Below are 13,390 nucleotides of genomic sequence, written 5' to 3' on the forward strand. Positions count from 1 at the left end.
GCTGGTCAAATCATGCAGTAGCCGCATTTGTGGGTCATTCATATGTGACAGAGGCCTGATGTTGAAATGCATGGGAACATAATGGCAGGCAGACTAGTTGCCAATGTTTTAGTGGACTATGTTTAACCAGCACAAAGGAAAATCTCCATATTGTGCACCAAGGACATCATAACCACTTCCATCTATGCCTGCAATCTGGGAACAAGTAATGGGCTCCCTGAGACATTCTGCATCAACCCACACCATTGGCTGGAGACTAGAAGTAGCACTGAATTTCATGTAGATCTAGATATGGTGAGTTTACTTAGCTGCTACAGGGTTAATTATGGATCACATAATGGAAACACAACAAATTATTATGTTAAGAAGTGAAAGGGTTAGTTTTCCAAGGAGCAGAAACAGTGGCCTCGTGTGGCCCTCACCCCATGATTGCCAGTTACCAGCGCAGGCAATGGGTTCAGTGTGAGGTATGGGGCAGAGACAGAGAGCAGACTGGCGACACCATAAAGCATTCTCTACCTCTCTTTCCACAAAAGGCATTGCGCAGCTGCCTCGTAATGTGCACACTATTTTTAGCACCACAACACAAATGGCTGCTTTTCAAGTAGTGTTGTGAATGGAAAGCATGAACTGCTCGTGAATGGTGGACCCATTCTTTCTATGTTTCTCTCATTAGACTGTATTGTGGTGTCATTTTACAACATGCTTATGCTCATCCACACATGGCACATTTCTCTATAAACTGTGTGTGTGGTGTTGATGTACTCCCATGTCCAGCTAGATCTCCTGATCTGTCACCAACAGAACACATGCAGGGACAGCTTGGACATGAATTCCATCCCTGTGCCAGTGTCCAGGTTATCAAGGGCCAGTTACAATATTTGCCAGCCAACTTGCCTCCAGAGAGGCTTTATGACACACTTTCCAACTGAATCAGTACTTGTATCAATGCTAGATGGGATGCAATGTTTTAAAAAGTGGGCTCATACTGACCAGTTATTTATAAATTTGACTCAATTGTATAATCACTGAAATAACTTCACATATCCTCTCAATCCATGAAGTTTCATTCTGCCTCATCCTGCCTTTCTGAGTGCTACACATTTTTTGTCGTGTCGTGTATATTAGGAAAGGCAAGAGCTGAGAGAGAGTATAAAATGCTGAGGGGCTCCATATTTTATTATACCCAATCAGAGACCAAGCCATCTTTTGATACACCATTTGAGTCATCTATAACTATCTTCTGTCTTCAAGGTATAATTTTAACTAGTTATCAATCAGGCAGGTGATTCAACATTGCCTGGCCTGGTTTATGAGCATCTTATGATCTACATAATCAAAGACCCTTGAGAGATCAGAAAAGGCACCGACTGACCACTTTTTACTATGTCAAAATTCCAGCCCATCATTGGTGAATGAGAAGATTGATTGGAATGTAGAAATCCCTCTTTGAAAATCAGAATGTCAACAGTTAATAATATTTAGCTTTCTGAAGAGAGCCAGTATCCTCTCACACATATACAATTCTCATGAATTCAGAAAATCTTGTTAAAAGTGCGATGGGATGATAGTTTGAGAAACTTGTAGCATCACCAGTTTTATAAAGAGGTCTACCAACAGCATACTTTCCTCTTTCTGAAACAAATACAAGGATAATCCAGAGATTAAGTTTCCCTTTATTTTTGTAAAAAAAGAAAATATTGTTATGCTGAAAACTTTATTTCCAAGAAACATAGTAATGTTTTAGCTGTTTTTCTGACGTTATTACCACCAGAACAGCTGCATTTGTCATATCATGTGGTCAACTTTTGTATTCCTGTGTTGCAGAAGGCTGCCACCTGGCAAAGGAAACATCAAATGACAGTCATGACATCATGTGACAGAGAACAGGAATTTCCTGAGGTGCAAGAAAAGGTGAAAATTTCTGGGAACAAGATCAGGGGTGATGGCACTATGTTTTGTCCATTAACAAACTTTCTTACTGAACAAACTCCAATGTCAGCAGGGCAAAGAGTAAAATCCACAATTTTCAGCCACTTCTGTAGTATTGTTGACATCACTCAAGACTTTTCTGCCCATCAAATGATTGTTACATCATAGTTCGGTCTTGGGTGCATTATATTACCGACTACATATGCATCTTGAAAAAAATAATAATAGGGAAACTACATTTATGTATGATCCCCATATGTGCCAAAACAATAAATATCTGATTACAGCAGGCCTTCAACATTTTGTTGGAAATATTATGTATGCCGAGAGAGGCTTTGCTTTTCAGTGAGCCTATAATGTTTTTTAATTCACCAACGGTTACACAGGAAACTCTTTCTTGAGTGTATTGGTTAAAAATTTCTTTGCAACCAGCCATTTCAACTTCTTTCCCATCAGCCATTTCAAATGTACAACATTTTTAACTCTGTGGAGGATTACTTGAATTAGTAATTTCAGAGAAAATGCACACACTTCTAGAACTTGTATTACTTTGGCTCTTGTTGTTGTTATGCTGGTCTTTGGTTTAAACACTGGTTTCATGCAGCTCACCACACTAGGCTTGTCTGTGCAAGCGTCTTCATCTCTGAATAACTACAGTATAAGCCTGCTTTTATGTTCCTGGAATTAACATTTTCCCACCATTTACAACATTTTTTTATTGGTCCCGACAAATTTCCTGTGCCCACGATGTTAATTTGAACCAGATTTTGCATCAACGTATTTACAATTTTCCTGCTATTTACGCATTGCAAAAAAATGTTTGTGGACAAAAAATGATGCTGGCAGGATGTTGAACATGCAGTAGTGTTTACAAATATTACATGGTTACGTTTGTTGACACCTGCTTGGCGTGGTGGCTGGTGGGAGTAACTAGATTCATTTGAATGATGATATCATGACCAATCACAACCATTTCCAAACTGTCTCTACTGCACAAACACAGTTTCGTGATTGTTGTGATCATCAGTACACCTTTGTCGAACCATATTTAGCGTGTTTTGACATATGGCCACTTGGAGCTCTAGCTGACACCATCATTCACTTTAGTTGCTCAAATGTTTTTGGTTTAAACACAGCATCGGTTATGTATTTTATTCATTCTGAGCAAATCGTGTTTCGAGAATTTATTCTCGTTGTCAAGTGCAGTATTTACATGTGTATTTTTTGTGATGTCACACAGACAAACAATGTGAATGACAGTTTGCAAGTGTCTGTGGTTTTCTACATAACTGATGAGGCACAGTACCTGATGACCTCAAAAAGATGACTACAGTGCAAGAGACACAGAATAGCACATATTCAAACACCACACAAAATACTTATGTACATATTTGTACTTGACAACAAGAAAAAGTTCTTGAAATGTGTCATGCTAAGTGTGAAAAAAAAACATAACTAGTGCAATATTTCATTATTTAAATAATGAATGACAGCTGTAGGCTTTCAGAAACATCGATTACGACATATGAAATTGAGTCAAATGTTCCTACTTCCCAGACAGTTATCAGTTCCAGTTACATCAGTGGTTTTTATTAGATAACAAACCTTCATTAGATAATAAACAAGTTCCTGACAAGTCTTTTGATGCTCATTATGTACATATATCATACATAAAGTGCAAGGGGGTATCCTATAATTACTTTACAGCTTAAAATGTTATTTCCCACATTTTACATTTTCCCACTTTTTACACCATTTTTGTTAAGTCCCTTGAAAAATGTAAAAGTGGGTTTTCAGTGTACTATAATCTGCATCCATCTGAATCTTCTTATTGTATTCATCTCATGATCTCTGTCTACAATTTTGAACCCCACACATCCCTCCTATACGACCAACTAAATTGGCAATTCCTTGATGTCTCAGACTGTGTCCTATCAACTGACTCCTTCTTTAAGACATACTGTGGCACAAATTACTTCTTCTTCATCTTCATCTTGTTCTTTTTCTCTTCAGGTGTTAGGAAAACTGTCTGTTATGGTGCCCAACTTTGCCAGGGCCTTTGGCTACCTCTTCTACCTTGACATTTAACATTGGGGTACCTCTCACTATCATGTCAGATTGTCTTTTGGCCAGCATAGTGCACCAACTTTATGTGACATGGATTCAACAAGTCGTTGGAAGCCCCTGTAGAAACACTGAGCCATACTGCCTCCATAGCCATCCACAACTGTGAAAGTGTTGCCAGTGCAGCATTTTGTAGATGAACTGACATCTCAATTTTGTCTCATAAACATTCAATGGGATTCCTGTTGGGTGATCTGGATTGACAGATCGTTCGCTTGAATTGTCCACAATGTTTTTCAAACCAGTCACTATCAACTGTGGCCCGGTTGGTGACATGGCACATTGTCATCCACAAAAATGTCATCAATGTTTGGAAATGTGCTGAATAGCTGCAAATGGTCTCCAAGTAGCTGAAAATAATCTTTTCCATTCAATGATAGGTTTAATTGGATTAAAGGACCCAGTCCATTCCATGTAAACACAGCCCACAGCCAGCTTGCACAGTGCTTTTTTGACAACTGGGACCCATGGATTTGTGGGGTCAGCACCACACTCAAACCCTACCATCAGGTCTTTCTGATTGAAATCAGGACTCATCCGACCACACCACAGTTTTCCAGTCATCTAGGCCCCAACTGATATGGTCATGACTCCAGGAGAGGCACTGCAGGCGATGACGTGCTATTAACAAAGGCACTCGTGTTAGTCGTCTGCTGCCATAGCCCATTAACACCAGATTTTGCCACACTGTCCCAAAGGATACATTCGTTGCACGTTTCACATTAATTTCTGTTTTTATTTCATGCAGTGTTAGTTATATATTAGCACTGACAACTCTACACATACATTGCTGCTCTTTTGATTTGATTTATTATTGGTCCTGTAGATCGTACAATTTGTACAGCCAAGCACATCATGATATAGGACAAGTCAGCTTGAAAAATTATGTTAAGATGGTATATGACGAGAGATGCCAGTAGTGGCACATAACTCACATAGCAGAATACATATAGGATATATAGACAAAATATAAAAAAAGGTGGTGTGTGATGAAATATGATGGTGGTGCATACTGCACATAGCAGAATACATATAAGAGATACAGACAGAATATGAGTAACAAACAATAATTAAATTATCTTACTTGATCATTAAGTGAAGGCTGTTGGCCATTTTGTTGTCCATGGTGAGAGATAATGCCTGAAATTTGGTGTTCTCAGCACACTCTTGACACTATGAATCTTAGAATATTGAATTCCCTAACGATTTCCAAAATGGAATGTCCTGTGCATCTAGCTTCAACTACCATTCTGTGTTCAAAGTCTGTTAATTCCTGTTGTGCAGCCGTAATCACATCGGACACCTTTTCACATGAATCACCTGAGTACAAATGACAGCTCCACCTAAGCATTAGCCTTTTATACCATGTGTATGCAATACTACCACCATCGGTATATGTGCATATTGCTATCCCATGACTTCTGTCAACTCTATGGAATAGTATAGAATAGAATAGAATATTTTTATTAGCCTTTCAGTATTTTTCATACAATTGTCTTCGTCAAAGTTTACAGTGGTTTATAGTTACAGAAAGGGGAGAAAAGGAACTAAAGACCTTTTCTTCAGCATTATGTAAAACAATGTTTTATACAGTAATTAAATACACACATAAGAAAAGAATCACAGTAAATAACTAGCTTATATAATATCAAAACATTTTCTTCATAACTTAGGTAAAACATATATTTTGATGATTAGTTTCTAAGAATTCTTCAGTTGTATAGAATTCGTTGTTTTTTAGCCAGGTTTGCATTGTAGTCTTGTAGTCTCTCGCTCTCCATTCTTTGTAAGTGTTCATTCTATTTCAATCTATAACTTTATCATTTGTCCTATAAATGTTTAGCTCTTCTCTAATATCTTGATTCCTTAGTCTGCCTTCTATTGTGCAAGCTTTAATTCTTCTTGTGTATTTCATTTTTTGTGCCTAGATATAGTTTTCTTGCTTTTTGGTAATCATCCAGATCTCACTCCCATACAGCAGTGTGGGAACTGCAACAGTTTTGTGGAATTTGAGTATCTCTCCTAGTTTTGTTTTTCTGGTTTCTGTTAATTGTACCACAAACCTTACAAAACTTTATTTTTATACCTTTGCTATAGTCATATAACACGTCATATCCTAGGTAACAGAAGTGGTTTAATTGTTCTAAAATCTTACAGTCTATCAACATTTTGCTTCTAATTTGTTATTACCCCATGAAGGCCATTGCCATTGTTTTTTGTTGGAATCTCTGTGCCAAATTGTGCACTTATTTATTTCAGTACGTAAATTCCTTTCTGAAGGTCATTTTCTTTATTTGCTAGTATCACTGCTCATCTTCAGCACATAGTACCTTATTTAAAAAAAACTGAATTTTGGTTTTCTACATGTGCATTATTTCATGTACGTAAATGTTGAACGTGAGGAGATAGAGCAGGCTTGTTGCACTCCTTTGTCCATTGGTATCTCATTAGTCATTTTTCAGTTGAGATCTAAAGTGATATTCTTGTTCTGATATAAACTTCTCATTGCATTTATTAGGCGTTTCGGAGATGTGTGATTCACACTTACTTTCCAAAGTTTCTGTCTACTGGTACTGTCTAAAGCTTTATTCGAATCAATAAAAGGATTGTGTGTTGCTTTATTACATTCTTTATGTTTTTGTATTTGTTCCTTGTTCAGTACTACTTCTGCTATATTTTTTAGTCTTGCACTTAGAGTCTTAGCATGTCCAGTAAACTCATTCCTCTCCAATATTCCAGTCTTTGTCTATATTCTTGCCATTACAAAAGTCATTTAAGAGCTGTGGCAGTCACAGGTGTAGCATCATTCCACCATATTTTAGCAATTCCGCATCAATATCATGTCTTCCTGTCATTTTTTGTCATTAAGTGATGGTAAGGCAGATGTCACTACATCACAATGTATTTCATCTAATTCCTTACCATAGATTGGTTCAATTCCAGTTTCTTGTCCTGTATTATCATACTATAGCCCTTTATAATAATTTATCCAATGTTCTTGCTCAATATTGTTCATTTGTATCTACTCTTTTTCTGTTGTGTTTAAAGTTCTTAAAGCCTTATAAGCAATTGGCTGTCCCCAGTAAACATCATTCTTGATATTAGAAATAAGCCTATTCCATGTTCCCAGTACACTTTTCTTGCAATACATTTAGCAATATTTTTCTCTCCTTCATCTAAGCTATGGGGTTATTTAAGTACTTTATACAAACATCCTGTTTTTCTTGAACAGATTTCGTCACATCCCCAAATTTTTAGGCCTTTTCTTTTCCTTATTTTTTGCTTTGTACTGAGAGCTTCTCCTGCTAATCCATATACCACATTAATTTGATTTTTTCCATTCTTCTACTATATTACCTTTGGTTTGCAAGTTTCCTAACTCTTTAATAATCTGCTTTGGTAAAGATATTTGATGTTATGCTTTCCAAGCCAGTAACTTAATAAACACGTTGATTTTGTTGGTTATGTTTTTGTTTTGTCTTTTCTTCCATTTTGTAAAAATATCTACTCCAGAAATGATTAAAAAATGATTTGATCCTATATCTAAACCTCTAGAAACTCTTGTATCTTGTATTGAATAATATTATTTTTTCGTTCTTTTCTTTTCTTATATGTAAGCTATATGTAAACTGAATGGGTTATAGACACCGACAAAGATGTATCTTCGCTGCCGAGATCCTGCATCGATGGGTTTGGAGCAGACAAGAAGAATTTACGCGATAACCTGGAGGAACAATTCAGCAACAACATTGTCAAAACCAAGACTAAACAGAATGGAATTAATGTGAAGCAGTACGTAAAGCAAATTATGAATATTGACCTTAAATGTATTGATACTGAAGGTCTGTTGATACTGGTATCAGTTAAAGTTCACCCAGGATTGTGTACATATTCATAAATTACCTTCAAATTTCTTTCAACTATTCTTTCCAATCAGTTCTTCTAATTACTCAAACATTTATTAAGCATTTTCCATCCCCCCAAATATTGCTATCCAACCTATTACTTCACCACTAGCTTATCATTTACCAAACTGCAGTTAATCATTGATCTAAGACCTCTACTAGCCTAAGTATCTCTTTTCTTAAAAAAAAGTGAGTTTGTTAGTTTTAGATTATTATAAGAGACACAATCTCAAAGTATTTTCCAATTACTTTAGATACCGGTTCAGCAGACGGCTCTATAATATTCATTACAAGGATGTTTCCTATTCTGATATTGGAATCACCCACCATAATAATCTGATCAGTTGCACTGTATTTGTTTAGCATTCTGCAGTTCTTTGTAGAAGGGTCTAGACTCATCCTTTTTTCTTTTCTTCTGGCACTTGTATGCTTATAAAGGTAGTGGTCACTCTTCTTAGTTTAAGTCTGACTGTATTCTTTCTCTTATGTTTGTGTAAGCTGTAATCTATTTTTCCCATTTCTTATGCAGGAGTAGTGCTACACCGCTGCTTTACATTTGTCCCCAATTCTATTCAGTAGTGCCTCATAAGTAATGCAATCTAATCAACTATTCTTCAACATTCTCCTGTAAGACCACATTTCAAAAAGCTATTTTCTTCCTGCGTATTATCATCTTTCATGTACAAACAAGGCACACTCCAGACAAATACCTTCAGAATAGACTTCCTATCAATTAAATATAAGTTTTATGTGAACAAATTTCTCAGTTATTTTGCTACCCAAAGAGTAAAACTCATCTACTGCTTTTAGCATCTCATTTACTACTCTAATTCCCTCAGCATCACCTGACTGAAATTCAGCTACATTCCATTACCATAGTTTTCTTTTGTTGAATATCTCCTTTTAACACACTGTCCATGCCTTCCAACTGCTCTTCCAAATCCTTTGCTGTCTCTGACAGAATTACAATGTTATCAACAAACTTCGAAATTTTTATTTCTTATCAATGAACTAAAAATTCTTTCTCCAATCTTTTGTTTGGTTTCCTTTACTGACTGCTCAATGTACAGATTGAGTAACACTAGGGATAGGCTACAACACTGTCTCACTCCCTTCTCAAATACTGCTTCCATTTCGTATCCTCAATATTATGACTGCAGTCTGATTTCTGTAAACATCGCAAATAATCTTCCGCTTTCAGTATTTTATCCTTCAGGATTTCCAAGAGTGTATTCTTGTCAACATTGTCAAATGCTATCTCTAAGTCAAATATTATAAACACTGGTTTGCCTTTGTTTAACTTATCTTAGAAGATAAGTTGCATGCTCCAACAGTTCTCTGGAACAATTGATTTCCCCAGGGTTGGTCTCTACCAGTTTTTTCCATTCTTCTGTAAATAATTCATGTCAATATTTTGCAAGCAAGTCTTATCAAACTGATAGTTTGATAATCAAACGATGGAAGCTGCAGGTAGGAATATCAACAATAAAGGTTGGTTGGGTTTTTGGGGAAGGAGACCAGACAGCGAGGTCATCGGTCTCATCGGATTAGGGAAGGACGGGGAAGGAAGTCGGCCGTGCCCTTTGAAAGGAACCATCCCGGCATTTGCCTGGAGCGATTTAGGGAAATCATGGAAAACCTAAATCAGGATGGCCGGACGCGGGATTGAACCGTCGTCCTCCCTAATGCGAGTCCAGTGTCTAACCACTGCGCCACCTCGCTCGGTCAACAATGAAGGAAAAGACAGATTGCTACTTATCATAAAGAAGACATGTCAAGTTGCTGACAAGCACAATTAAAAGACACTTACATAAAGCTTTCAGCCATAGCATTCATCAATAAAGGAGACACACACCATTCACATACACAATCAAGAATACCTCAGGCACACACAACTGTCAACTTTAGCATCTCGGGCCGGAATGAAACTGTCACATGGGATGCAAGCAGCAATCTGGAGGGGGCAGGGGAGGGCAAAGGATAGTAGTGTATGTGTGGGGAGGGAGACAAACACTCATCTCTCATCTCTCCCCACCTGCACACTACTATCCCTTCCCCTTCCCTGCCCTCTCCAGATTGCTGCTTGCATCTCATGCAGTCCAGCCTGAGATGCTGGAGTTGGCAGTCGTGTGTGCATGAGGAGCGCTTGCTTGTGTTTGTGAATGGTGTGTGTCTCTTTTACTGACGAAGGCTATGGCCAATAGCTTTACATACGTTACTTTTAATTGTGCCTGTCTGCAATTTGATGTGTCTTCTTTACAGTAAGGAGCAATGTGTCTTTACCTACATTGCTGATAGTTTGATAATATTCACACCTGTCACACCTGCTTTCTTTGGAAGTGAAATTATTATATTCTTCTTGAAGACTGAGGGTATTTCAGCTGTCACACATACTGCACACCAGGTGAAATAGTTTAGTCACAGTTTGTTCTCCCAAGGATATCAATAATTCTGAAGGAATGTTGTCTACTCCAGGGGCCTTGTTTCTCAATTTATGTTTTTCAGTGCTCTGTCAAATTCTTCTCATAGTATTATGTCTTGTCTTATCCTCATCTACTTCCAATTCCTTTTCTGTAATATTGCCTTCCAGTTCATTTCCCTCGTATAGCCTCTCCATATATTCCTTCATCTTTCACTTTTCTTTCTTTGCTTGTACTGCCTTCCATATGAGTTCCTGATATTCTGACACCTGCTTCTCTTTTCTCCAAAGGTCCCTTTGATTTTCATATGGGCAATGTGGCTAGAATTTTACAACAGAAGCTATATGCCTTAACAATACAGGTTTTATAGAATTCTTTGTAGAGCTGGACAGAATACTTTTATGCCCTTAGGAAGCCACTGTTTTTTAACAGACTGTAATGGTTGGATAATATGTGTTATTTTAGGAAATACACTTTCAAAAATTGTTATTGTCTCAGTCTTGAATAAATTGTATTCTGAGTAAGCCTTTTCTGCAAAATATACTAGCCTCCTGTCAGTTGCTTCAAAGCATGATTTGAACTCATGAAAAGCTTCATTATTAATTCTTATTAGTTTCCCAACATAATCTAGTGTCCCTTGGAGGGATATTACAACTGTTAAATGTAAGCCTCTGCCAGTCATGGTCAGAAAGACCATTTATACCTTCTCAATGATGATCTGAATCACACTACTCCCAAATGTAAATCTAGTGCCTTAAACATTTCTCCAACACGCTAGATTATAATGGCTTCTTCATAAAAGCCAGTAAAGATTGGCTTAGAGATCAATGTACCAAGTACAGTGCTGTTGAAGCTGTATTTACTTGCCTTCCTTCAATGTGTAAATTAATGCACCCTTTGTAAGAAGGAATGGCTCCACAAGTTTCATCTACACAGACTGAAGTAATTTTAAACAGTAGAAAATATTCTAGGACTAAGAAAAGATTGAATTTCAGACCTGCAGATTACTAGCCTCAGCTTCAGCAACTCAATCACCAAGGCGTGTAAAGTATTCCCATAAAATGACACAGTATTTGAATATTTACAATATTCACAGCTTCTTAATAGGTCACCATCATCATCCTCATCATCATCATCATCATCACCAACACCATTATTTCTATCAAGAAATTATGACTAAAACAGCAATGAAAAACCAGTTGATGCGTTATGTTATTGCCTAATATTTTTGTGAATTATCAGACTGTTGAATTAAATAATTGCAAATGTTTCTACAAAATAAGCATCCATAATTTAAATAAATAAGTAATTAATTTCATACATACATGTGAGATGTGTGCTAGAGAGATTAAGCAGTTATTGACATACAAGGAAAAGTAACTGCTTTCCTGCATATTAAGTAGGTTATTGATTTCCATACATGTCTTTCAGCTGATATCACATACCATGAATAAAACAATTGGAAAATACAGGATGGAATGTAACAATATTATGAAAAGGATAGTTGCTACTGACCATATAATGGATATGCTGAGATCCAGGTAGGCACAACAAAAAACTATCAGAAAATGAGCTTTCAGCCATCAAGACCTTCATCAGAGATAGAGCTTACACACATACACACTTTCGCAAACACAACTCACACACACATGATTGCAGTCTGCAGTCATGAGTGTGTGATTTGTGTTTGCATATGTGTGTGTGTGTGTGTGTGTGTGTGTGTGTGTGTGTGTGTGTGTGTGTGTACATTCTATCTCCGACAAAGGCTTTGCTGGCTGAAAACTCATTTTCTGATAGTATATTTGTGGTGCTTATCTGCAACTCAGCATCTTTGCTATATGGCGAGCAGCAACTATCCTTTTCATAATATTGTTAGACACCATAAATAAAATTATTTTTAATATTAGCGAGTAGCTGATGTAATATGGAGAAGAAGTTTGTGATGTGAACCGAAGTGATAAAGCTGTGTGCCATACTGGATTCAAAAACTACAATCCCAGAAGTCCGCACATAGCACTCACGTACTTGCCCAAAGTTTTGAACTATCATATTTTATACAAAACCACAACACCAAGAGTAGAACATTCAACTAAAAGCCAGGTCATCTATCAACTTTGCTGCAACTACAGTGCATGATCACCAAACAACAATCCACACACAAATAAGTCCTCTGACAAACTAGCAACTAATATGTAAGGCACACTATTTAGTACAGTGCAGTCAATTTCAACAGGTCTCGCCCACCTGGAACTAACTCTTTTAAACTACACAGGTGAGAACTAGCCTTCCAGTACATCAAACTTTGTAAGCACCCTCCCCCAAACCTTAGCTTGTCACTGTCCTTTATCTACCTCTCCTTTCTTTCCCCTATAATATTTTTCTCTTAGGCTATTCTATTTGTTCATGTTGGCATAACATTTTTCTAGTTATCTCTATATTTGCATTTATCATTTATTTTTGGTCCATTTTAGATCCTTGTTACTTGATTTTGCTTGCATGTCATACTTTCCGTATCCCCACTCCTCTCACCAGTTCAGCACTTTCCTTTTTAACAGTTCTGTATTCATATCTCTACCTCAACTCCGTCGATATCACCACTCTGTAAAGCCTTGTAGATTCAGTACTCATATTTGCTTTTCATGTTCCTGTCTGCTTGAATAGTACCTACCTTACTAAAGAAAAATACATGTGTAAACATGTTAAAAACCAAACATTTAGTGTTATTTAAGTATGATTATTAGTGGAAAGTGAAACCAACAGAGCTAGAATTGACACTTAACTCCAGTTAGTTCACTTACAAACATTCAGAGTATCCTACCTGAACTGAGTAAAAATCATTTTTTGACACATTTGTAGAGGCTAAACCATTCAGGAATGATGGATATGCACAAAAACCATAACGTCGAAAATGGCGTTTCTTTGCAGCCTTTCTGATCTCCCACAATTGAAGTGCGTCTTCGTCAAGCTTTTGTGCAGTTTCAGACAAATTCTCAGGATAAAGTTTCTGGA

General features: G+C 37.1%; 1 protein-coding gene across 1 annotated transcript in view; it reads right to left on the reverse strand.

Annotated features, from left to right (window-relative positions):
* LOC124606051 overlaps window positions 1-13,390 on the reverse strand; it is a 285,569-nt gene that overhangs the window by 135,857 nt on the left and 136,322 nt on the right. The window contains exon 5 of the mRNA XM_047138011.1: window positions 11,390-11,540. Coding sequence (XP_046993967.1) covers window positions 11,390-11,540 — 151 coding nt within the window. The remainder of the gene's footprint in view (window positions 1-11,389; window positions 11,541-13,390) is intronic.

This window comes from Schistocerca americana, chromosome 3, assembly GCF_021461395.2.
Source record: "Schistocerca americana isolate TAMUIC-IGC-003095 chromosome 3, iqSchAmer2.1, whole genome shotgun sequence".
In the NCBI taxonomy this organism is placed as follows: domain Eukaryota; kingdom Metazoa; phylum Arthropoda; class Insecta; order Orthoptera; family Acrididae; genus Schistocerca; species Schistocerca americana.